Source organism: Giraffa tippelskirchi, chromosome 2 (assembly GCF_054371585.1).
Source record: "Giraffa tippelskirchi isolate mGirTip1 chromosome 2, T2T-mGirTip1v1.2.pri, whole genome shotgun sequence".
NCBI classification, from domain to species: Eukaryota; Metazoa; Chordata; class Mammalia; order Artiodactyla; family Giraffidae; genus Giraffa; species Giraffa tippelskirchi.
In genome coordinates this window covers 33,891,834-33,919,197 of record NC_137276.1, presented here as the reverse complement: position 1 = coordinate 33,919,197, position 27,364 = coordinate 33,891,834, and the positions used below count along the sequence as shown (strand labels likewise).

The 27,364-nt window shown below is 39.2% G+C and overlaps 1 protein-coding gene and 1 long non-coding RNA gene across 6 annotated transcripts in view; both read right to left on the bottom strand.

The window, feature by feature from the left end:
* LOC145530782 (cytochrome P450 2C21-like) overlaps positions 1-24,052 on the bottom strand; it is a 47,177-nt gene extending 23,125 nt beyond the window's left edge. For 2 of the 5 annotated variants that reach the window (XM_081552239.1, XM_081552240.1), the window contains exons 1-4: positions 20,702-20,888; positions 16,514-16,666; positions 11,929-12,078; positions 8,615-8,775 (exon numbers count right to left, since the gene is read on the bottom strand). In XM_081552239.1, coding sequence (XP_081408365.1) covers positions 8,615-8,775; positions 11,929-12,078; positions 16,514-16,666; positions 20,702-20,888 — 651 coding nt within the window. Of the gene's footprint in view, positions 1-8,614; positions 8,776-11,928; positions 12,079-16,513; positions 16,677-20,701; positions 20,904-22,473; positions 22,575-22,683; positions 23,103-23,745 lie in introns of those variants that run through there. The other 3 variants (XM_081552242.1, XM_081552241.1, XM_081552238.1) reach the window with 3 other exon arrangements.
* A 1,222-nt stretch (positions 24,053-25,274) lies between these two features.
* The window catches only part of LOC145530838 (uncharacterized), a 28,026-nt gene continuing 25,936 nt past the window's right edge, over positions 25,275-27,364 (bottom strand). Inside the window, exon 5 of the long non-coding RNA XR_014072081.1 lies at positions 25,275-27,130. This is a non-coding gene — a long non-coding RNA (uncharacterized LOC145530838). The remainder of the gene's footprint in view (positions 27,131-27,364) is intronic.

The window sequence follows — 27,364 nt, the reverse complement described above, 5'->3', positions numbered from 1 at the left end:
CATCAGAAGGGGGACAGAGAGTGCCCCCCTCAGTCTAAGCAAGGGAGTTATATACTTTTTTAATTAGTTATTATGATAAATCAAAAGAATGTCTCAAGGTTGTAAAGATCTTAGTAGATCCACTCCCATAATTTACATTTTAAGATAACAGGATTAGCCAGAAGGTTTTCAGGAAGGAGAAACTGTCCTCAATCAAGATATATTGTTGTTATATAATCCTTAGTACAGAGTTTAAACTGAGTTGTTTGTTGTGTAATCATCAGTACCAGGCTTAAACAAAAACAAAAACAAAAAACACGTTTTATGTGACTAAGACTAAAGAATGTAGAGGAAAAAAAAATGTTTGTCTTTTCCTTCTTGAGAATTCCACACCCCTATCTCCACTTCATAGGCCCCAGATCACTTTCTCCTCCTCAGGGACCCCAGACTTCTTATCAACCTGCCTAGGAATTGACTCTCTCATTCCCCCCTTTTCTTTTAGGACAATTATGTTGCCAAGTGAAAGGGCCATCGTTTTCATTCCATAACTACTTCCTGCTGTTGAAAGGCATCGTCCCTAAATTGTTGATGCAACATATTCTCCTAACTGTCATATTGAGGGTCTCTGATCCAAGGGCCACAGGTAATATTTGGAGGGGGCTGTGGCACTCGTAGGAGCCTGGACAACCATTTGTAACCTTAAAGCTTTCAGGCGGTTAGAAACAAACCCCGTTTGGCAGTTACAGAAGTAAGGCAAAACAGTCATTAAACCAAGTTAAAACGTAATCAAAATTAAAAATACATTATGTCCATAGTTACATCAGTCCATCTTAGGATTGCTAGCAGTCATCAGATCAAGAAGAGTTGTCACATACGATTGTTGTGGTGAAGAGTTGAAGAAAGTCCTTTCCTTGAAGTGGAGAAACCCACCATGGGAAGCCTTCAATTGATGAGGAGGTTGAAAAACTGAAAGCTGAGTCACATGGTTAATTTTAAGGGTTCAAGGTCTATAACAATGTCTGTATGTAAGAAGGGTCTTCCATAGATACATTCACAGGGGGACACTCCTTCCTTTTTAGGGGCAGTTCGAGCCCTCATTAAAGCCACAGGTAGAACTTTAAACCAACTGTCTTGTGTTTCCTGAGTTAGCTTACACAGATGCCTCTTAATAATGTCATCAGCCTTTTCAACTTTTTCTGAAGATTGGGGTCTCCAGGAACTGTGTAAGTCATATTCTATTCCTAGAGTTTTCGACACCCCTTGAGTTACAGCAGCTTTAAAGATGGAGCCATTGTTGCTCTGAACTTTAGAGTTTAAGATCTCACTTACATCATGAGAAATCAATACAGTTGAGTTCAGTTCAGTTCATTTCAGTCGCTCAGTCATGTCCGACCCTTTGTGACTCCATGAATCGCAGCACGCCAGGCCTCCCTGTCCATCACCAACTCCTGGAGTCCACCCAAATCCATGTCCATTGAGTTGGTGATGCCATCCAGCCATCTCATCCTCTGTGGTCCCCTTCTCCTCCTGCGCATAATCCTTCCCAGCATCAGGGTCTTTTCCAGTGAGTCAAATCTTCGCACGAGGTGGCCGAAGTATTGGAGTTTCAGCTTCAACGTCAGTCCTTCCAAAGAACACCCAGGACTGATCTCCTTTAGGATGGACTGGTTGGATCTCCTTGCAGTCCAAGGGACTCTCAAGAGTCTTCTCCAACACCACAGTTCAAAAACATCAATTCTTTGGTGCTCAGCTTTCTTCACTGTCCAACCCTCACATCCATACATGACTACTGGAAAAACCATACCCTTGACTAGACGGACCTTTGTTGGCAAAGTAATGTCTCTGCTTTTAAACATGCTATCTAGGTTGGTCATAACCTTCCTTCCAAGGAGTAAGCGTCTTTTAATTTCATGGCTGCAGTCACCATCTGCAGTGATTTTTGAGCCCCCAAAAATAAAGTCTGACACTGTTTCTACTGTTTCCCCATCTATTTCCCATGAAGTGATGAGACCAGATGCCATGAACTTAGTTTTCTGAATGTTGAGCTTTAAGCCAACTTTTTCACTCTTCTTTTTCACTTTCATCAAGAGGCTCTTTAGTTCTTCTTCACTTTCTGCCATAAGGGTGGTGTCATCTGCATATCTGAGGTTATTGACGTTTCTCCCAGCAATCTTGATTCCAGCTTGTGTTTCTTCCAGCCCAGCGTTTCTCCTGAGGTACTCTGCATATAAGTTAAATAAGCAGGTTGACAATATACAGCCTTGACGTACTCCTTTTCCTATTTGGAACAAGTCTGTTGTTCCATGTCCAGTTCTAACTGTTGCTTCCTGACCTGCATACAGGTTTCTCAAGAGACAGGTCAGATGGTCTGGTATTCCCATCTCTTTCAGAATTTTCTACAGTTTATTGTGATCCACACAGTCAAAGGCTTTGGCATAGTCAATAAAGCAGAAGTAGATGTTTTTCTGGAACTCTCTTGCTTTTTCGATGATCCAGTGGATGTTGGCAATTTGATGTCTAGTTCCTCTGCCTTTTCTAAATAGAGCTCGAACATCTGGAAGTTCATGGTTCACGTATTGTTGAAGCCTGGCTTGGAGAATTTTGAGCATTACTTTAATAGCGTGTGAGATCAGTGCAATTGTGCGGTAATTCGAGCATTCTTTGGCATTGCCTTTCTTTGGGATTGGGATGAAAACTGACCTTTTCCAGTCCTGTGGCCACTGCTGAGTTTTCCAGATTTGCTGGCATATTGAGTGCAGCACTTTCATAGCATCATCTTTCAGGATTTGAAATAGCTCAACTAGAATTCCATCACCTCCACTAGCTTTGTTCGTAGTGATGCTTTCTAAGGCCCACTTGACTTCACATTCCAGGATGTCTGGCTCTAGGTGAGTGATCACACCATCGTGATTATCTGGGTCATGAAGATCTTTTTTGTACAGTCCTTCTGTGTATTCTTGCCACCTCTTCTTAATATCTTCTGCTTCTGTTAGGTCCATACCATTTCTGTCCTTTATCGAGCCTATGTTTGCATGAAATGTTCCCTTGGCATCTCTAATTTTCTTGAAGATATCTCTAGTCTTTCCCATTCGGTCGTTTTCCTCTATTTCTTTGCATTGATCACTGAGGAAGGCTTTCTTATCTCTCCTTGCTATTCTTTGGAACTCTGCATTCAGATGGGAATATCTTTCCTTTTCTCCTTTGTTTTTCGCTTCTCTTCTCTTCCCAGCTATTTGTAAGGCCTCCTCAGACAGTCATTTTGCTTTTTTGCATTTCTTTTCCATGGGGATGGTCTTGATCCCTGTCTCCTGTACAATGTCACAAACCTCTGTCCATAGTTTATCAGGCACTCTCTCTATCAGATCTAGTCCCTTAAATCTATTTGTCACTTCCACTGTATAATCATAGGGATTTGATTTAGGTCATACCTGAATGGTCTAGTGGTTTTCTCTACTTTCTTCAATTTAAGTCTGATTAGTCAACTTATGAGCTTTAGACATTAGCAAAACAATAGTAGCAATTACCCTTAAAGAATGTGGCCATAGGCTTTTTTTTTTTTAACTAAGGAACAAACTAAGCTCTGATCCTGTGGGTGAGCTCAAAGCAGGAGCCTGCAAGAGAGCAGTTTGAAGAGCCTTAAAAGTCTTTTGAGTCTCTGGGGACCTAACCAGCTTGTCAGTTTGGGCCTGCTGAGTCTTAGTTATAAGTTTATATAAAGGCCGGGCAAGTTCCCCATAACCCGGAATCCAAATGTGGCAGTAGCCTGTAATGCCCCCAAATCCTTTCAATTATTTTAAAGTCATATTTGTCTTGTTTAGGAATTTCAGACAATAAAGTATAAGGATTAGGCACTTACTATTTGTATATCTTGAATTAATCTCTATTTATCGTTTGACATTTTTACATCCAAAATAGGAGTGCTGCATGCACTATTACAAGGAATTAATAGCCTCTGTTCCTTTAAATCTTCAATGATGTTTTAACCCTTCCTTAACCTTGAGCTTTAGTGGGTACTGCTTTTGATGTGAAAATAGGTGAGGGTCTTTGAGCTTGATAATGACAGGAAGAGCATTTTGTGTTCAACCCACAGTTTTTCCATCAGCCCACATTTTAGGATTTACATTTTGTCCAATTAATGGGAGAGAAAGAGAAAGCTCCATATTCATGAAAACAGAGGCCTGGACCTTGTTCAGTATATCCCTCCCCAGAAGGGGTGAAGGAGACTCTGGCACAATTAGAAACTCAAGAAAAATAGGACAGAGTCCTAGTTGCAGTTTAAAGGACAACTGAGATAATAACGTTTGGCTTATCCAGACAATCCCATTATGGTAGTGGATCAGGAGGAAAGAGGACCAGGGGCTTCAGTGAGCACAGAGAAAGTTGCCCCAGTGTCCAGTAGAAATTGACTGATTGGACCCCAACAGTTATTAATACCTGGGGTTCCTCAGGTGTAATTAAGATGGGAGCTTGCGTGGGGACCCCCAGGCACCTTCAGTCTCAATTGTCTTGAGAGTCCAACCCCTGGGGCCTACACCTCGGAAGGCAGTCTCTTCTCCAGTATTGTCCTTTGCAGACTGGACATGGAGCTGGGGGCGGCTTAGATGCCTCAGGCCAATCACACTTGAGATGCCCCTCCTTTCCACAGTAATAACAAGTCCATCCCTTTTTCACCTGGGTCCCTCTGGGCATTTATCCTCAGGCTGTTTAAGAGTGGATCTAACAGCCATGCTAGGGCTTCAGTCTTTTGCCTGGTTCTTTTTTGCGTCATTTTCCTCCCCATATTCTCAACCATAATATACTGTCTGAGACACTGCAACAGTTTTTCTAAAGACTGATTTGGTCCAAACGCCGGTTTTTGTAACTTACAGCAGATATCTAGAGTTGACTGAGTGAGACACTATCTTTTAAGATCATTTCTCCCTCTGTAATTTCAAGATCAGCATCAGTAAACTTGTGGAGAGCCCCCTGTAGTCTCTCTAGGAATTTACCAGGAGTTTTCTTCTCTCCCTGATCTATGTCAGTCTACTTTGCATAGTCTAAAGTCTTTGCACTCACTTGAGTCCTTCAAGAATACATCCGGCAAGCTGGCTCTGTTACTGGAACCGCTTGGCTCCCAGTAAGAAGAAGGGCTATTTCATGTTCCCTCTTTCCCTTTGCCTTCAAGCCATTCATCTCCAAAAGTAGTAGCTTCCCCCAAAACTCGAATTTTTGAATCAGGAGTCAGTGTCTGTCCCAAGACATTCATTACATCTCTCCAAGTAAGGTCATAAAGTAAAGTTACTCCCATAAAGCCTTCTATGTACTTTTTGGATCCTCTAAATAGTCTCGACCACATTTGAAACTGTTTGAATTTCTACTGAGACTGAGGCAACTCGTCCTGGAAGGGTACCCTGATTCTCAGCCTGTCCAGTTGGGAGCCCCAGATACAGGGACAAAGTAAGAGAACAGGAGACAGCTGAAGTCTTCACACCCAAATCTGCACACTTAGGACATAAGCCTGACATGTCTCGCAGAGAGATAAAGAGCAACATATATGCCACTTCTACCCATTTCCTTTGTTTTCTACAGAACTGGTCTAATTGTAAAATGGTATCATAATTGAGAGACCCTTTAACTGGCCAGTGTTCGCCTTTTTCCAAAGGATACTGTGGCCATTTAGTATCACAGAAGATCAGGCGTGTATTTTTTAAACTCTGGGGATCAAACTTGTCACAAGGTTTTTAAATACATTTTAAAGGAGTGGTTCTGGAACTGTTAGCTCCCATCTATAAGAGAGAAAAAAGCAGCATCCACGGCCGTGGCTTCTTTCCACCAGAGGCATCTCTCCCTGCTCTAGATGGATGTGCAGACAGACTTTCCACTGAAGCTTTCCTTCCCTGGTCAGACTTAGTCTTTCCCTTACTGACGCAGGCATCTTACTCATCCCTCCCGGTTCTACCACCAAGGTGGGGTGCAGATGCACCAGGGGTAGACCTGATGGCATCCCAGATTGATTTCTAGTTCCTTACCACCAAGATCTTTGCTTGATTTGCCAGAGTAGTTTCCCAGAATATTTCCCAAGCTAGGACTACTAGAGGAAGCATCCATCTTACATGTGCCCATGTACATTCCTGAATACAGTCCTGATAGCAGTAGAAGCAGTGAGTCATAAAGAGATGAACAACAACCAAGATGTCCCTTCTGAGTGTCACCACACCAGTATATGTAATAGCAAAAGAGGTGGTGGGCTGACCAGTGAGGAAAAAGTGATTTTTGTCCTCAAGCTACTAGGTCCAATCCTTCCAGTTCATTTCCACAGATTCCACAAAATGAATATCTAGGGAGTTGAGACAGAAGCCATTGGAGAGCTTTCTCTGGTCTGCTAACAGCTAGCACTACCAAAGGAAGAAGCCCATTGCACTTCCAATCAGAACAGATCCTGCAATTCCCAATCGATGTCCTCAAAAACCTCATGGTCAGCAGCAGTGCCTTTATCCACATAAATAGGAGGCACAGCCATGACAAAGACTCACTTTTAGGACTCTGGGCCCTGAGGCAGGCAGTCAAGAGGATGACCTCTAGCCTGAGAGACATTCCTGGAGCTAGAGCTCCACCTCGCTCCCAAACAAGTTCTTATAACTTTCAGCTCCTAGCAAGGCTAGGCGCTTCCATACTTGGAGTCTAAGTAAAAGTACATAGTAACAGCATGAATCACAGTTCCCTTGAAAGTCTATGGTCCGACAGATTAGGTTAGTAGTTCTAATTTCCCAGGCAGTTACAGAATGGTTAAAGAGACCAGAAAAAATTGACCGAGAAAGGAAAGCTCAGTCCACATGCTTTGCCCATCTCTGGATGCTCCCCTCGCAGGGATGTTGAGTGCCTCTTGGATGGCAGGTTGGTATAAACCCCCAACAAGGCTCCCCTTTTGGGGGCTGCCTTCAGTCATTATGAGGCACCTCGAAACCACAGAGCGGGGCTCATCACTTGCTTCGTGCAGGGCATGTCGTTCATTCCCACAAGCACACCATAGAATTAGTAAAGTAAAGCAGAAAATGTGTATACTGAGAAAGCAGAGAGGCTAGAGCTCTTGAGTGTTCTTACCTTATCCTGAAAATCCCAGATGAGCCCTCAAGATGATAGCTTACGATGAGCGGTGTCGGATTCGTGATCTCTGAAGAAGATTTAGCTTTGGAACCAGGGACCAGGCTTGATCACTAAAGAGCTTTTGTGGAGTAGTTTTATTAAAGAAAGAAAAGGGACAGAGGAAGCTTCTGACATAGACATCAGAAGGGGGACAGAGAGTGCCCACTCTTTTTCTAGTTTTATGTGTAAGGTTAGATTGTTGACTTGGTATTTTCCTGGTTTCCTGAGGTAGACCTGTTTCACTATAAACTTCCCTCTTAGAACTGCTTTTGTGAGTCCCATAGATTTTGGAATGTTGTGTTGCCATTTTCATTTCTCTCAAGGTATTTTGATTTTCTCTTTGACCCATTGTTGTTTAGTAGCATCTTATTCAGCTCCTATGTGTTTGTGTTTGTTCCAGTTTTTTTCTTGTAATTGATTTCTAGTTTCATACCATTGTGGTCAAAAAGATGCACAATATAATTTCAAACTCTTGAATTTACTGACACTTGTTTTGCAACATCATATGATCTATCTTGGAAAATGTTTCATGTGTACTTGAAAAGAATGTGTATTCTGCTGCATTTGGATGGAACGCTGTATATAAATCTATTAAGTCCATCTTGTCTAATGTGTTGCTTAAGGCCAATGTTTCCTTATTGATTTAGTTTGGCTGTTCTGTCCATGGGGCTGCAAAGAGTCAGACACGACTTAGTGACTGAATTGAACTGTTCTGTCCGTTGATGTAACTGATGTGTAGTGTCTCCTAGTATTGTTGTATTACTGTCAGTAACTTCTTTTCAGTCTGTTCACATCATACCATTTTTTAAACGAAGAAACTATACCAGAAAGATTAAGGAAATGCCTATACTACCTAACTTATTATTTAGGCGTTTTACATCTTCAGAAATGTACACATTGCCCTTATTCATTTGGCCATCACAGTCCTAGAGTTTACAGAATCCTTTTTAAACAGTACCTTCATGACTTAATACCCTCAGTAGGCACTGAAGAAATTTATTCAGCTGCTACCTTGTATCAAGCTGGATAGAGAATCAAGAAATCTAGTTTTTATATCTAACTCATTCTTCTTTTGGTTAGATTACTTTGAAAATAAGCTCAGTATTTCCACGTGAGCTTTCTGTTCCATAGACTATTTGATCTCTAGAGTCCTTCCCAGGTAGAAAACATCATAACATTATGATCCATGGAATTTTAGTTGTTAGTTATAGTACAACATATGTTATTAATTTTTTCTGACAGTTTACTAAAAGTAAAAATACAATGTATATACCACCCTATTTATACACATAAAAATCAGAGGAAAAAAGAGTTCTCAAAAAAAAAAAAACACCTTGCTATAATTGTTGCACTGTTTTTTTTATTACTATTGTTATATTTTGTTTAAAAATTCATTTCAACACGTTCAATTGCTTTGATAACTCACTAAGTGGTAACAAACAATAGCACAAAGAGATGTGGTAATCAGTTTAGATAGAAATTATTTCCTATTTAAAGAGAATCTTGACCTTACCTCAATCCAGGGGGTGCTAACAATTGTTGCATTTTCATCAACATACTTTGCCAAGGTTAAAAATTTTTCATCACTGTATTCAAAACGATTTCGGAATATAATGGAGCAGATCACATTGCAAGGAGCATAGCTCAGAAGGAAAGTAGGATCACATGGAGATCCTAAAAAACAATATATAAAAGTTGGAATATAATTTTCAATTAAATCTTAAATTTACTGTTTAAAATAATGGAGAAGGGTTGATTTCTAAGATTTTTTTATTATAGGAACAACCTGGACCTGCCATCATCACTATAAATTCAACATGCTTAGAGAGTTGGAACATAAAGAAGGCTGAGTGCTCAAGAATTGATCTTTTCCAACTGTGGTGCTGGAGAAGACTCTTGAGAGTCCCTTGGACAGCAAGACTAAACTAGTCAGTCCTGAAGGAAATCAGTCCTGAATATTCATTGGTGCTAAAGCTGAAGCTCCAATATTTTGGCCATCTGATCCAAAGAGCTGACTCACTGGAAAAGACTGTGATGCTGGGAAAGACTGAAGACAAGATGAGAAGGGGCTGACATGAGTTTGAGCAAACTCTGGGAGGTAGTGAAGAACAGAGAAGTCTGGCATGCCATAGTCCATGGAGTTGTGAAGAGTCGGACATGACCTAGCAACTGAAAAACAACAACAAAATAAAATTGTGTCTCCCTAAGCAAAATTATCTAACCCAGTGTAATTTATTTATTAAATTTCTCCCAACTATTCTGTTTATATCATTTTCCAATTAAAGCCACGAGGTAATACACAAGAAGGAGATCACTTTGAAGTGTCTTTAAAACTATAAAATTTAGCATTTGGTGTTGATATTTTTCAAAATACCCAGAAGAAACTGACCAATATAATAAGAAGGTAAGGAGACTGAGGAAAATTGAAATCATATTTTACAAAATTCATTGAAAAAGGTTGAGTGTGCTTTTCACTCAGAAGAGAAGAATGAGAGGGATTGAAGACTAGAGACCTCATCAAGAAAATTAGAGATACCAAGGAAACATTTCATGCAAAGATGGCACAATAAAGGACAGAAATGGTATGGACCTAACAAAAGCAGAAGATATTAAGAAGAGGTAGCAAGAATACACAGAAGAACTGTACAAAAAAGATCTAGTGACCCAGATAACCATGATGGTGTGGTCACCCACCTAAAGCCAGACATCCTGGAATGTGAAGTCAAGTGGGCCTTAGGAAGCATCTCAACAAAGCTAGTGGAAGTAATGGAATTCCAGTTAAGCAATTTCAAATCCTAAAAGATGATGCTGTGAAAGTGCTACACTCAATATGCCAGCAAGTTTGGAAAACTCAGCAGTGGCCACAGGACTGGAAAAGGTCAGTTTCATTCCAATCCCTAAGAAAGACAATGCTAAAGAATGCTCAAGCTACCACACAGTTGGACTCATCTAACATGCTGCAAAGTAACGCTCAAAATTCTCCAAGCCAGGCTTCAACAGTACGTGAACTGTGAACTTCCTGATGTTCAAGCTGGATTTAGAAAAGGCAGAGGAACCAGAGATCAAATTGCCAACATCTGCTGCATCATCAAAAAAGCAAGAGAGTTCCAGAAAAACATCTATTTCTGCTTTATTGACTACGCCAAAGCCTTTGACTGTGTGGATCACAACAAACTGGAAAATTCTGAAAGAAATGAGAATACCAGACCACCTTACCTGCCTCCTGAGAAATCTGTATGCAGGTCAGGAAGCAACAGATAGAACTGGACATGGAAAAACAGACTAGTTCCAAATCAGGAAAGGAGTACATCAAGGCTACATATTGTCACTCTGTTTATGTAACTTATATGCAGAGTATATCATATGAAATGCTGAGCTGGGTGAAGCTCAAGCTGGAGTCAAGATTGCCGGGAGAAATATCAATCACCTGAGATATGCAGGTGACACCACCTTTATGGCAGAAAGCAAAGAAGAACTAAAGAGCCTCTTGATGAAAGTGAAAGAGGAGAGTGAAAAAGTTGGCTTAAAGCTCAACATTCAGAAAACTAAGATCATGGCATCTGGTCCAATCATTTCATGGGAAATAGATGGGGAAACAATGGAAACAGTGACAGACTTTATTTTGGGGGGCTCCAAAATCACTGCAGATGGTGACTGTAGCCATGAAATTAAAAGACACTTGCTCTTTGGAGGGAAAGTTATGACCAACCTAGACAGTATATTAAGAAGCAGAGACATTACTTTGCCAAAAAACGTCCATCTAGTCAAAGCTATGGTTTTTCCAGTAGTCATGTATGGATGTGAGAGTTGGACTATAAAGAAAGCTGAGCACTGAAGAAATTTGTAATAATTGCATTATTTATTTGAGTAACACCAAAAAATGAGGGGCAAAACCTATCTGGACAATAATATAACATTGGTAAAAAACCATGATGGCTAGTCACTGTTTAGAATATAGTGTTATTAAGTTCACAATGTTCTTCAAAAATTAAACATTGTGGTTTACAAAAGCACATGTGTCTTAAGACCCTAATCTTGCTCCTTCCCTGTCAAGTCTCCTACTCACCCCTTTCTCTCCTATGCCCTCTTCCTGTCCTGCATGGGCATCCACACACATGTACACTGAGCGGATGTGTGCTGCTGCAGCTCCCTCCCTTCACACCCACAGGGGAGCTGTAATACAGTCCTACTCAGAGAAGGATTTGGTGCAGAGTCCACACCTAAACCACTAATTTTGTTTCAGTTTTACTAAGATATCCCTGATAGACAGGACTGTTCAAGTTTAAAGTGCTACAGCATAATGACATGACATGCATATGTTGTAAAATATTTTCAATGCTTCTCAAGAAGTTACCTGAGAACTTAGTCTTTCAAGTTACTAGCAGATTACCAAAATCCATGTTCTCCTCTTCTTCCTGTGCACACAGCTAACCATATTTCCCAGCTCCTTGTACATTTAGGTGTGACCCTGTGACTGAGTTATAGCCCATGGGATATGAAAGAACTTTTGTGTGCCACTGCCATATCTCACCTATTAAAAACACTATTTGTTCTTTTCTTTATTCTTTACTCCCCCTCCCCCACTACAATTCAAAGAGATGAACCCTGGGTGTCACTGGAAGGCAACCATGTGCTGAAGGCATCAAAGGCCCTGAAAATCAGGTGCTTGAAAAGGCCATTATGTCAACCACTTCACCTCTTACTACTGTCATGTGAGCAGAAAGTAAACTTCTGTTGTATTTGAACCATTATCTCTCTGTAGTCTACTTGTAATATCACTTAGTCCGCCCAAGCAGTTACTGTTAATTACATAAAAAAAATACCCACCATTGGTTTTTTTTAATGCTTCCACCAAACATAAGGCTTCCTCTTGAATTCTGTGTTCAATAGTCCTCTTCCCCATCCCCATATTCCTCAAAACCATGAGGGAGAAACGCCGAGTTTGCTTCCATCTTTCTCCATTGCTGAAAACAATTCCTATCAGGACAAAAACCAAAAACAGAGAAGAATAATCCATTGCCATGAATTCTAGCTGAGAGTCTTTAAACCAGGAAATGACAATGCCACCTAAGCAAGGATTAAATATAGTAGTGACAGCCTCAGGAATTCCTATCAGGCCCTTCATCACCTGCCTCCTCCTCTCTTAACTTAGCTTGTATCTTACTGTCAAGATTCTTGGTTTTACATATTACTACACTATTCCTTATCCATTAGCTCCTGCAAAATTCAGAACAACCCTAAGAACCAAGTGTTTTGTCTCCATTTTACTTATGAGGATGCTGAAAATCACAGAGGCAAAATGCTTGCTCTTTGATGACTCAGCTAACAATCCATGGAGTCCAAGTTATAGGTTAAGTTTTCACTGCCAACTTGTGCATTGTGAGTGAATTATAGAAGAAACAACAAGAGGAGTCAGTTCTCAAGATAGAGAGAAACAGTATTTGTGCATTGGAAGGAAGTTCAAGAAAATCTATTCTTCACATAAGAGACACAGTCACAGTTCTCCTCATTTTAACATTTTTCCTTATTTGTTAAATTTCATCCATAAAATATGGTCTTAACACCAAGGAAGTTCAACATCAGACTTTCAGAGTTAAGAAGAGATTAGGGGAAAAAACAATGCTCACAGGGAACTTGTCCAAAAAGACCTTAAAGAACAATGTAGAGGAGGAAAGGAAGCTATTCAGGCCTTGTTTCTTTTTGTAGGAACCCAGTGACTGGCCAGAGGACTGGCCAGCGTAAGGCTCAGCTACAAAAACAGATGAAAGACAATTCAAGTACTTAATTTAAAAAGTTTTTTCTAATATCATCTTTAATTGATACTCCAATTGATACTTAACAATGTTTCTTAATGATCCTCTTTTCAGAGCTTTTTTGTGTTTTATGCTTTGTATTCTGTTGAGTACAAATATTTCTTGTGTGATGAACTCACCAGGTGAGTAGGTGCCCAATGTGCTACTGGAGATCAGTGGAGAAATAACTCCAGAAAGAATGAAGAGATGGAGCCAAAGCAAAACAACACCCAGTTGTGGATGTGACTGGTGATGGAAGCAGGGTCCGATGCTGTAAAGAGCAATACTGCATAGGAACCTGGAACCTGGTCCATGAATCAAGGCAAATTGGAAGTGTTCAAAGAGGAGATGGCAAGAGTGAACGTCAACATTTCAGGAATCAGCGAACTAAAATGGACTGGAATGGGTGAATTTAACTCAGATGACCATTATATCTACTACTGTGGGCAAGAATCCCTTAGGAGAAATGGAGTAGCCATCATAGTCAAAAAAAGAATCCAAAATGCAGTACTTGGGTGCAATCTCAAAAATGACAGAATGATCTCTGTTTGTTTCCAAGGCAAACCATTCAATATCATGGTAATTCAAGTCTATGCCCTGAACAGTAATGCTGAAGATGCTGAAGTTGAACGATTCTATGAAGACCTACAAGACCTTTTAGAACTAACACCCCCCCAAAAAATGTTCTTTTCATTCTAGGGGACTGGAATGCAAAAGGAGGAAGTCAAGAAACACATGGAGTAACAGGAAAATGTGGCCTTGGAGTACAGAATGAAGCAGGACAAAGGCTAATAGAGTTTTGCCAAGAGAACACAGTGGTCATAGCAAACACCCTCTAACACAAACACAAGAGAAGACTCTACACATGGACATCACCAGATGGTCAACACCAAAATCAGATTGATTATATTCTTTGCAGCCAAGATGGAGAAGCTCTATACAGTCAGCAAAAGCAACACTGGGAGCTGATTATGGCTCAGATCATGAACTCCTTATTGCCAAATACAGACTTAAATTGAAGAAAGTAGGGAAAACCACTAGACCATTCAGGTATGACCTAAATCAAATTCCTTACAATTATACAGTAGAAGTGAGAAATAGATTTAAGGGACTAGACCTGACAGAGTGCCCGATGAACTATGGACAGAGGTTTGTGACATTGTACAGGAGACAGGGATCAAGACCATCCCCAAGAAAAAGAAATGCAAAAAAGCAAAATGACTGTCTGAGGAGGCCTTACAAATAGCTGGGAAAAGAAGACAAGCGAAAAGCAAAGGAGAAAAGGGAAGCTATACCTATTTGAATGCAGAGTTCCAAAGACTAGCAAGGAGAGATAAGAAAGACTTCCTCAGTGATCAGTGCAAAGAAATAGAGGAAAACAACTGAATGGGAAAGACTAGAGATCTCTTCAAGAAAATAAGAGATACCAAGGGAACATTTCATGCAAAGATGGGCTCAATAAAGGACAAAGATGGTATGGATCTAAAAGAAGCATAAGTTATTAAGCAGAGGTGGCAAGAATACAAAGAACTATACAGAAAAGATCTTCATGACCCAGATAATCACGATGGTGTGATCACTCACCTAGAGCCAGACATCCTGGAATGTGAAGTCAAGTGGGCCTTAGAAAGGATCACTACAAACAAAGCTAGTGGAGGTGATGGAATTCCAGTTGAGCTATTTCAAATCTTAAAAGATGACGCTGTGAAAGTGTTACACTCAATATGCCAGCAAGTTTGGAAAACTCAGCAGTGGCCACAGGACTGGAAAAGGTCAGTTTCATTCCAATCCCTAAGAAAAGCAATGCCAAAGAATGTTAAAACTACCACACAGTTGCACTCATCTCACACGCTAGTAAAGTAATGCTCAAAATTCGCCAAGCCAGGCTTCAACAATATGTGAACCGTGAACTTCCAGATGTTCAAGCTGGTTTTAGAAAAGGCAGAGGAACCAGAGATCAAACTGCCAACATCTGCTGGATCATCAAAAAAGCAAGAGAGTTCCAGAAAAACATCTATTTCTTCTTTACTGACTATGCCAAAGCCTTTGACTGTGTGGATCACAACAAACTGTAGAAAATTCTGAAAGAGATGGGAATACCAGACCACCTGACCTGCCTGTTGAGAAATCTGTATTCAGGTCAGGAAGCAACAGATAGAACTGGACATGGAACAACAGACTGGTTCCAAATAGGAAAAGGAGTACATGAAGGCTCTATGTTGTCACCCTGCTTATTTAACTTATATGCAGAGTACATCATGAGAAAAGCTGGGCTGGATGAAGCACAAGCTGGAATCAAGACTGCCGGGAGAAATATCAATCACCTCAGATATACAGGTGACCACCTTTATGGCAGAAAGTGAAGAAGAACTAAAGAGCCTCTTGATGAAAGTGAAAGAGGAGAGTGAAAAAGTTGGCTTAAAGCTCCATTCAGAAAACTAAGATCATAGCATCTGGTCCCATTACGTCATGACAAATAGATGGGGAAACAGTGTCAGACTTTGTTTTGGGGGGCTCCAAAATCACTGCAGATGGTGACTGCAGCCATGAAATTAAAAGATGCTTGCTCCTTGGAAGGAAAGTTATGATCAACCTAGACAGCATATTAAAAATCAGAGACATTACTTTGCCCACAAAGGTCCGTCTAGTCAAGACTATGGTTTTTCCGATAGTCATGTATGGATGTGAGAGTTGGACTATAAAGAAAGTTGAGCACCGAAAAATTGATGCTTTTGAACTGTGGTCTTGGAGAAGACTCTTGAGAGTCCCTTGGACTGCAAGGAGATCCAACCAGTCCATCCTAAAGGAGATCAGTCCTGGTTGTTCATTGGAAGGACTGATGTTGAAGCTGAAACTCCAATACTTTGGCCACCTGATGCAAAGAACTGACTCATTTGAAAAGACCCTGATGCTGGGGAAGACTGAAGGCGGGAGGAGAAGGGGACAACAGAGGATGAGATGGTTGGATGGCATCACCAACTCGATGGACATGAGTTTGGGTAAACCCTGGGAGTTGGTGATGGACAGGGAGGCCTGTTGTGTTGCCGTCCATGCGGTCACAAAGAGTCAGACACGACTGAGCAACTGAACTGAACTGAAGTTAGTCATTTTCCTCCCTTCTCTTTCTCTCTTTCTCATTATCTTAACTGTCCATAATTTATAATTAATAGAACATTAGTGATTAGATGGTTTGCTTTCACTCATTTAAAGCTTCATAGAGATACAGTGTCACTTTCATAATTTTAAACATGGATTAATGATCTTGTATGCTTCCCAGGTGACTCAGTGATAAAGAATCTACCTGCAAATGCAGGAGACGCAGGTCTGTGAATTTGATCCCTGGGTCAGGATGTCCTCTGGAGAAGGAAATGACAATCCACTCTAGTATCCTTTCCTGGAAAAACTCATGGAAGTGGAGCCTGGATGGCTACAGCCCATGGGGTAATGAAAGAGTTGGACACAGCTTAGTGACTAAACAACAACAATGATTTTTTACAGAGAAATGTTGGAATTACAATGTCGTCATGAATTTCTTTGAGTACCTATAATTTCTCAATTCCTTAGCCTATTTGAATCTTTCCAACCTGCAATTCCCACACACTCCCCAAACAGAAGCATACCTAATCCCTGGTTGATGTGGTCTGCCACTGGGAAACTGCCTCTGCCAGAAAATTCTTCACTCTGATCAGTCAGGGCTTGCTTCACTGCTTCATATCCATGTAACACCACAGTGGGCTTCATGCCAAAATACAGAGTGAACACAGGACCATAATCTTCTGCTAGCTGGAAAAGGAACAGCATATGCAAGAATAGTGAGCATTCCAAAACTGAAAATGTAGATAATGTGGGAAATATTTTTAATTTTCATAAGACACACTTCAATATTCATTCATCCATTATAAAAAATTTCAACTTCTAGAACTAGTAATTTAGTATGAAATCACATTTCTCCAATGGTAATTACCATTATATGACTAGTAATATTGTTATTATTATCACCACCATCAATAGTTATCCCTTATTCAGCTCCTACTATGTGACAGAGGATATAGTATGAATTTTATACTGTTCTATTAGGTTTTTTTCTACCAAACCTATAATTACACCAAAATTCCCCTTCTTTCCTATAGTTATAATAAATAATATGTTTCTCCTCCTGTTTAAGGCAAGGTGCTTCATCTCCCCCACATACAAACTAAAAATCATTCCTCATTATCCATTCTCCACATCTTTTTAGCACCAGAGACCTCTAAGCTTTCAAAATACATAAGGACATAGTCATAGACATTTTTCAGCTTCCTTATGCAGTGATGTGAGTAAGGTCTTTCTATCATGGCAACTTATTCAATGTAACACATGATATAGGACCACACTCTTTCAACTTGTCCAATGTTTGAGTCCTTCTGCTGCCTTACAATTTATTCTCCATACAGCAACCAGACTGAGTTTTTCACAAAACAAATGTTGCAGTACATCACACTGCTCTTACGCTAAAGACCAATATTCTTAAAATCCTTGTAAGACCTTCATGTTCTGGCTCCTGTTTACTTCTCCAAACTTATCTCAAAACATATTTTTACTTATTTTTGGAGCTACAACCAGACTGGTCCTATGTCAGGGACTCCAGAAAACAATTAACCTCCAGATTGAAAAAGAATGGAACAAACCTGCAATTTACCTGGTTACTGTCTTATTTTCTTTAGATATCAGCTCCAATTTCACTTCCTCAGAGGACCTTCTGCTGACTACACCTCTTACCCCTAATTCTCCAAGCTACATGGTCTGTTTCAACTGTGTTTCTATTACATGTTTTGTATCCATACGTTTATTTGCATCATTGTTTCATAAATACATGCCTGGTGTTGGGTGGTAAAGAATCTGCCTGCAATTCAGGAGATGCAGGTTTGATCCCTGGGTTGGGGAGATCCCCTGAAGAAGAAATGGCAGCCCCCTCCAGTATTCTTGCCTGGGAAAACCCATGAACAGATGAGCCTGGTGGGCTACAGTCCATGGGGTTGCAAAAGAGTCGGACATGACTTAGTGACTAAACCACACCATCATCATTATATGTTTTGACCTGGGTTCAATCCCTGGGTTGGGAAGATTCCCTGGAGGAGGACATGGCAACCCACTCCAGTATTCTTGCCTGGAGAATCCTCATGGACAGAGGAGTCTGGCAGGCTGCAGTCCATGGGGTCGCAAAGAGTCAGACATGACTGAGCAACTAAGCACAGCACAACACATCCATACATTTATTTGCATGATTGTTTCATAAATACATCCCTACCATCTAGACTGTAAATTCCATAACACTAGGGTTTTTTTTTCATTCATCTTTGAAAATCCCAGAATCTAATATACTTATTACTGAAATTAAGGATGTGAAGTTACTCAGTCGTGCCCACTCTTTGCAACCCCATGGACTGTAGCCTGCCAGGCTCCTCCATCCATGGGATTTCCCAGGCAAGAATACTAGAGTGGGTTGCCATTTCCTTCTCCAGGGGATCTTCCTGACCCAGGGATCGAACCCAGGTCTCCTGCACTGCAGGCAGACTCTTTATCATCTGAGCCACCAGGGAAGCCCTAGTGAAATTAGGCATTTAATAACTTGTTGAACATATAATATACTCAAATAATCTGTGCAAAATAATTCCTATTTACATTTTAAAGAAATCGAAATTAAAGTCGAGATATTTTTTAAAGTTAACCAGAAAAAAAAAAAAAACTTAACCAAGGCTGTGATTAAACAAGGGCATATTCTGAGGTGCTAACACAATCTTTGAAACCAGATCTGAACACAAACAAAGAAGGAGCTTCACTGGGCAGTACTCTGGTAACTAATTGTCTCAGAGAAGTCTGATTTCAGATAATTCCTTCAAGATTTAGAGAGTTATTGCTCTATAAATAGCTGAATAGAACCAGCTATTCATTTATTTGTTGAGATAATAGAAACTGTGAATTTTCCTAAAATTTTACTTATTTCCTTGACTTCATACTATTTTTCAAAAAATTTTAGTTTTGTCACTCTGTAAATGAGTAGATTTTTTTTTACTTGAAGTCAGTTTCATTGCCATATTACCAAAGGATAATTACTATAAAGGGCACCTATGTCACAATACAGATAGGAAATTTCTACTTTTGACAATTTCAGTAATCATCTCATGGATCTCATTCTCTTCTGTCAAACTTCTAGCTGTATATCTTTTAAAATCACATCTATGTGTCAAAAATCTTGGTCAAGTGGGATTTACCCCAGGGACGCAGGGATCATTCAATATTTGTAAATTAATCAATGTGATACACCATATTAACAAACTGAAGGAAAAATCATATGATCAACTCAATGGATGCAGAGAACATTTTGACAAAAATTAACATCAATTTATGAAAAAAAAACTCTCCATAAAGTTGGAGAGTATAGAGGGAACATACCTCAATATAATAAAGAAATTACATCACACTGATGTATAGCAGAGGCCAACACAATATTGTAAAGCAATTACCCTCCAATTAAGAAAAAAGAAAGAAAAGAAATTGCATATATGATAAGCCCACAGCAAACATCACTCTCAACAATGAAAAGCTGAGAGCATTTCCTCTAAAATAAGAAACAAGACAAGGATGCCTACTCTTGCCACTTTTATTCAGTATAGTATTGGAAGTCCTAGCCACAGCAATCAGAAAGTAAAAAGAAATAAAATGAATCCAAACTGGAAAGAAAGAAGTAAAATTGTCACTGCTTGTGATGACATGATACTGTACATGTAAAATTCTAAAGATACCACCAAAAAAATTACTAGAGCTCATCAATTAACTCAATAAAGTTGCAGGATACAAAATTAATTCACAGAAATATCTTGCATTTCTATACACTTTTAACAATGAATTGTCAGAAAGAGAAATTAAGGAAACAATCTCATTTACCACTGCATTAAAAAAAAAATAGCTAGGAATAAACCTACATAAGGAAATAAAAGACCTGTCTCAGAAAATTATAAAACAATGATGAAAGAAATTGAAGGTGACGCAAATAGATGGAAAGATAAACTGTGTTTTTGAGTTAGAAGAAATAATATATAAAATGACCATCCTAACCAAGGCAACCTGCACATTACAATTCTAACAAAATACCAATGGCATTTTTCATAGAACTAGAATAAATAATTTTAAAGCTATATGGAAACACAAAACACTCCAAATAGTCAAAGAAATCTTGAGGGAAAAAAAAAAACTGAGCTGGAGGAATCAGACTCCCTGACATCACACTATCCTATACAACTATACTAACCAAAAAAGTATGATACTGGCACAAAAACAGACACATCTATGGAATAGAATAGAGCACCCAAAAATAAACCCACACACTTACAGTCAATTAATCTATAACAAAGGAAGTAAAAATATACAATGGAAAAAAGACAGGAAATATAACCTATATTTTATAGTAACTATAAATGACGTATAACCTTTAAAATTGTGAATCACTATATTGTACATCTGTAGCATATAATATTGTACATCAGTTATACTTTCATTTTTAAAAATGAATAATAACTAAATGATAGAATCATGTTTGGATGTCCACTGGGCCATTCCCTTTAAAACCACTCTTTAAAAACAGTGTCTGCAGTAACAAGAGTTGGTTGGTTTGCCAGTAGAAATGGGTTCCATAGGAGCTAATTCTGATCATTTAAAATAAAAGGCTGAGAATACCAAAAAAATTCAATAAAAAAAAAAAAAACCTGGTGTCTAGGACAAGACATAGGGCTGTCTTACTTACTCATGGCAAACAATTGGAAGAAACTCACTCATACTTGCCTTGCTTATGGATTTGCTGACATTCTTAGTATTTATCTGGAGAATATGGAGAATATTTCCAACAATTGGGAGAGGAGTGGGCCCAGGTGGCAGTTTCCCTTTGGCATGCCTCTGATTCCACAGAAAAAGGAAAATCAAAAAAGAAAGACAGATCACCAGAACTACGAAGAGATCCATTGGTGTGCTTCGCGTGAGGGCAACTGAAAGTTTAGAATCTAAAGACTTTTTAAATGCCAAGGGCAAGCTTATCACCAAACATGGAATAAGTCTTTGAACTTTTGAATAAACATTGCTTTATCATCAGTGCACTTTGGCCTGTCAATAGATATTTAAACAAAAACAGTCTCCTTAATACTGATAAATATCTAAGTTTTTGATGGAAACCCCACCTAAAAAATAACTTGATTCCTCAGAGATGACCACATTTTAGTAGTGAAATTGAAGCTATCAGATTTTCAAAGGGATGGAATTCATGATCACGACAAATGATGAAAGAGAGTACCTTTGTGTCAAAATTCATCATCATATGAGCAGAAAAAGAAGCACTCTCTTAGATCCTTTTCTCAGAAGATCCACAGAAAGGCCAGATCAAGACAGAAGGAGGAGGTAGGGTAAATGAAGAAAGGAATAGGGATCTGGTCTTATCTTAGAAAAGAGTAGAGGTATTCCAGTGGTTTTTGCAGAGCTCCTTTCTTTGTGCCAGGAGTTCTGACACCACTTACTCCCAGAGGCGATGCAGGCCAGCAGATGGTAGATAGAAAAGAGGAATAACAAAAACTGAGGAATCCTCAAGTCAAGGAAAGAAGTCACTCAAAGACATTAGTGGAAGGTCCCTTGACTGCTTATCATCCACTCCCTTCTTTGCATACCCATTTCCAATAAGGATTACATAACTTGAGCAAACATTGCATGTTCACACTTAGGTGAGGAAATACACTCCAGAAAGTATCTAAAGACTCACAGATAAGAACAAAATCTCAAGACTCAAAAGCTATTTGAGGAACTTCAATAGCATAACAAACATCAAACTTAAAAATCAGAAAATTAATCCCTGAAGAATTAAAAACAGAAAAAATGTTAAAATAAATAGAACATCATCAGATAAATTTAACCAAATAAAAAGAAAAAATTAATGGAAAGATGAAAAGCTCCTGGTAGTTAAGAATGTGGTTGCAAAAATATTTTTAATAAACAGATATTCTGAATAATAAAATAGATTTACCTGCAGGTTAACTTACTGTATCAGAAAGATTCAGGGGGAACAAGGGTTTCCACAAGAATAGAGTACAAAATAATAATGATAAAAACTGTAAACAAAGTTGAATGATATGGACAATAGTTCTAGATATTGTAGCAACTTTATCACAGGAGTTTCAAGGAGAGAGAAAAATAATCAAATGTAATAAAAAGCAAAGGAAATGGAATAAATTTTTCCTATAATGATGAAAGATCCAAAGTACCCACCAAGTTCTAAGGAGGATTAAAGTGAGAAGACCCACACCCTCAAAATCTTGTGAAATGTGAGAACATCAAGGAAAACAAAAAAAAAGCCTAAAATGTTCTAGAAAGAAAAAAGGAAATTATAAAGAATCAGACTCAATTTAGAATAAATCTTCCCATGCACAATGCTTATAAATGATAGATAATAGTCAAGTAAAGCCTTCAAAGGTTCAATAGGAAATGATCTTTAAAATTATTATTCTATACCAGATAAACTAGAATTCAAATATAAGGTCAAAATATAGATATTTGGGGGACTTACCTGGCAGTCCAATGGTTAAGACTTCGTGCTTCCACTGCAGGGGCTGGTGGCGGGGGGGAATGGCATAAATTTGATCCCTGGTCCAGAAACCAAATTCCCCCCTGTCTCATGGTATGGCCAAAAATAAAACAAATAAATAAATATAAACATTTTTGGACATGTAAACATTCAAACATTTTATAACCTTGAGACCATTTCTGAAATAATTACCTGAAGAAACAGTCCAACAAATAAAAATATACCCCCAAAAGGGAGAACGTGGAACACAAAAAAAAATGAGGTGCAAAAGGCAAGTAAAACTATTGAGTCTAAATATGACTAATAAGTGGTAGCAAAGTTTAAAGAAATTATCATTAGTTTTCATAAGGAAAGGGGAGCTAAAATTCTAGATGTTTTCAACAAAATCTGCAAACTGATATAGAATGTAGGGAGTTGCCAGCATTTTGAGAGCTGTTGGTTTTACTCTCGTGTGTGTGTGTGTGTGTGTGTGTGTGAGTGTGTGTGTGTGTGAGTGTGTGCTCAGTCACATTTGACTATTTGCAACCCCATGGACTGTAGCCGGCCAGGCTTCTCTGTCCATGGGATTCTCCAGGCAAGAATACTGGAGTGGGTTGCCATTTCCTCCTCCAGGGGATCTTCCCAACGCAGGGACGGAATCCAAGTCTCTTGTGTCCCCTGCATTGGCAGTCAGGTTCTTTACCATTTGTACCACCTGAGAAGGCTATTGGTACTAATTCTCATCTCTGATTATGTGCACAGATAAAAACAATTATAATATAAAATTTGCTAACTAAAACTTGAGATATACCACTTAAAATGAAACACATTTCCTTTTAATAGGGAAAAGCAAAATGAAATAAAGAAAACGTGATCAGTCCAGTTAAAGACAATATAAAAGTATGAGGTCTATTAAGAATGAGATAAAAATCATCAAGTGAGGCATTATGACTTCTCATTTCCTTCCAATATTGTGGGGGTTTTTAAAAGAAGCACCTCCTGAATATACTATCCAATGACCAGTAGAGACCAAATAAATAGAAAGACTAAAAGTGAATCGTGTACAAAAATCAAGTGCAAAATAACAATGACGAAAATTACAAAGTTAAGTGGTATAAACAATAGTTGTAATGGGTTAGCCAAAAAGCTTGTTCAGGTTTTTCCATAACCCCTTTGGAAAAGCCCAAGCAAACTTTTGGGCCAACCCAATAGAATGTTCTTCATTGCTAGCAAGTACAGCAATAACTTTTACTTTGGGTAAATTTGAATACTTACTTTGGATTTGTTGTTCAGTCGCTCAGTCGTGTCTGACTCTTTGTGACCCCATGAACTGCAGCATGCCAGGCTTCCCAGTCCCTCACTATCTCCCAGAATTTGCTCAGATTCATGTCCATTGAATCAGTGATGCCCTCCAACCATCTCATTTTGTTCTTTAATATTTAAGTAGTTTAATTTCATAATATAGCTACAGCATATAACCAGTACCACAAGATTGATTGAAGAAATATTTTACTGACTCTTCTGTGCCAGATATTTTCCACCACCCAGTTAGCTCAATTGATCTTCAAAAGATGCTCTGAACAGAAATTTTTCAGCTGAATTCAATTCAGTTCAGTTCAGTCGCTCAGTTGTGTCCGACTCTTTGCGATCCCATGAACCGCAGCACGCCAGGCCTCCATGTCCATCACCAACTCTCGGAGTTTACCCAAACTCATGTCCATTGAGTCGGTGATACCATCCAACCATCTCATCCTCTGTCGTCCCCTTCTCCTCCTGCCCTCTATCTTTCCCAGCATCAGGGTCTTTTCAAATGAGTCAGCTCTTCACATCAGGTGGCCAAAGTATTGGAGTTTCAGCTTCAGCATCAGTCCTTCCAGTGAACACCTAGGACTGATCTCCTTCAGCTGAATTACCTTGAAACAATTGAGGCACCTCCTTGCCCAGTTAATAAATGGCAGGGCTGGACTACCTAGGTAGTCCTAGATTCAGATGTGAACCTAGGACATCTGACACATCATATATGCCGATTATAACTTTAAAAAAGAAGAATGGGTGCTCATACAACAGCAGCCTGGAGGGAATGAAGTCCCTCTCTTAAGAGCCATAAAACCCAATACAGGACACTCAATGTTACTTAGTCATCTCCATGGCTGGTGATACAGCAAAAGGAGTCAGCCTCAGAGGAAGTCAGCAGGTAGGTCCTTGGCGACAAGAACTTCCCTCCACAGCTTCTGCAGCAGCAGAGGAGCATGGCTCAGGGTGGAGGCTGGGGAGCTAACCACATCCAATAACATTCCAGTCTGAAAAGACCACCATGTTCCAATTCCACAGACAAGAACATAATACATTTAGATCAGCACCTAAATGTAATAAAATCAAAATTCAACTTTATACCACATAAAAGAACCGAATTTGAAAGCAGACTTCCATTAAACCACTATTAAAAATTTAAATAATGTGCCTAGAATTTTAAAGTGCTTTTTTAAAAGAAAATAAATTACTTTCCTTAATTAAAAAATAGTAATCTTCCTTAACATTTACTTATTTTTAATTGAAAGATAATTGCTTTACAATATTTTGTTGGTTCCTTCCATATATCAACATGAATCAGCTATAGGCATACTTATGTCCTCCCGCTTGAACCGCCCTCCCACCTCCCACTCCATCCCACCCCTCTAGCTTAGGGGGATGAAGGAGCCATTGAGACAAACGGAGAGAGTAACACGGAAACACATATACTACCATATGTAAAATCGATAGCTGATGGAAATCTGCTGTATGACTCAGGGAACTCAAACCAGGGCTCTGTAGCAAAACAATAATAATCTTTTTATTTGTAGAACTCTGTGAAGTTTATGAGCACATCTGTGACTATCTTATTATTTGAATCTCATAATCAACTCATACAAGTATTTTAAAATTAATTTTACAGATGAGGTAAGTGAAAATCAGAACTGAAGGATTTCACCCAAATTTCCATTTCTAAGACATGGTGACGATTCCAGCTTTGGTCTTATAACTTGTGAACTCTGCATTGGAAAGTATTTCAATTTGTTTACATTCCACATTTGCTGAGTAATTATGATGTATCGTACAATCTCATTTTGGCATAAAAATCTGTTTACAATTAGTTATTGAGGCAGTAATTTCACCATGATTAAATAAAAATAATAGTTCAGAACACTTTGTCCCTTTGTAATATTTAGAATTTCAGGAAGCCAGGATTCAAAGATTCAAAGAACTTGATTTCAAAGAGATTCAGTTATTAGCTGTCCAATCCCATGCCTAATATACACTGCCTTAGGACATTTCTGGTCTTGAAAGAAGAGTAGATTTTTTAAATGATTATATTTCTTCTCTCACTCTCTCTCAATCTCTGGCACTGGAAAAATAGCATATTTTAAAACAATTATACTCTTTCTCTCTCTCTCTCTCTCTCTCAGCATCTTTCTTCTAGTAATTCTTTTGCCTAAGAAACTTGTGTCTTAACTTTTTCTATGCAACCTTTCTGGGTGGTCATATGCCTGGCCATATTTACTCTTCATAGAAGGAAAAACACATAGAAATGACTGAGGTGGAACAGATCTTAGAAAACATATAATAAAATGCCTTTCAGTTCAGTTCACTTCAGTCGCTCAGTTGTGTCCGACTCTTTGCGACCCCATGAATCGCAGCACGCCAGGCCTCCCTGTCCATCACCAGCTCCCGGAGCTCACTCAAACCCATGGCCATCGAGTCGGTGATGCCATCCAACCATCTCATCCTCTGTCATCCCCTTCTCCTCCTGCCCTCAATCTTTCCCAGCATCAAGGTCCTTTCAAATGAGTCAACTCTTCACATGAGGTGGCCAAAGTATTGGAGTTTCAGCTTCAACATCAGTCCCTCCAATGAACACCCAGGACTGATCTCCTTTAGGATGGACTGGTTGGATCTCCTTGCAGTCCAAGGGACTCTCAAGAGTCCTCTCCAACACCACAGTTCAAAAGCATCAAATTTTTGGTGCTCAGCTTTCTTTATAGTCCAGCTCTCACATCCATACATGATCACTGGAAAAACCATAGCCTTGACTAGATGGACCTTTGTTGGCAAAGTAATGTCTCTGCTTTTAAATATGCTATCTAGGTTGGACATAACCTTCCTTCCAAGGAGTAAGCGTCTTTTAATTTCATGGCTGCAATCATCATCAGCAGTGATTTTGGAGCCCCCAAAAATAAAGTCTGCCACTGTTTCCACTGTTTCCCCATCTATTTGCCATGAAGTGATGGGACCAAATGCTATGATCTTAGTTTTCTGAATGGAGCTTTAAGCCAACTTTTTCACTCTCCTCTTTCACTTTCATCAAGAGGCTCTTTAGTTCTTCTTCGCTTTCTGCCATAAGGGTGGGTGTCATCTGCATATCTGAGGTTATTGATATTTCTCCCGGCAATCTTGATTCCAGCTTGTGCTTCTTCTAGCCCAGCGTTTCTCATGATATACTCTGCATATAAGTTAAATAAGCAGGGTGACAATATATAGCCTTGATGTACTCCTTTTCCTATTTGGAACCAGTCTGTTGTTCCAAATTTTAAGAGCAATGTGACAATGGTTCAGAGAGGCAGACTTCTGCATCTAGTCACACAGTGGGTTAAAATCAGAACTGCCAGTTGAAAAGTCTTTGCTTCTAAAATATAAGATGATTTTAATCATGTGAATCTGAAGAAATCATAAATATAATATTAAACATAGGAAACACTTGCTATTAAATATTAACTTCTAGTACACAAACATGAAAAAGCTGAAAGATTATGAAAGTTTGGATAACCTGTCTTACCCCAGATAGCAGGGACCTCAGCGTTTAGGGGGCAACAATCTTTTACCAGATGCCCTCAGTCAGAGTTCAGAAAGAACTAGGTTG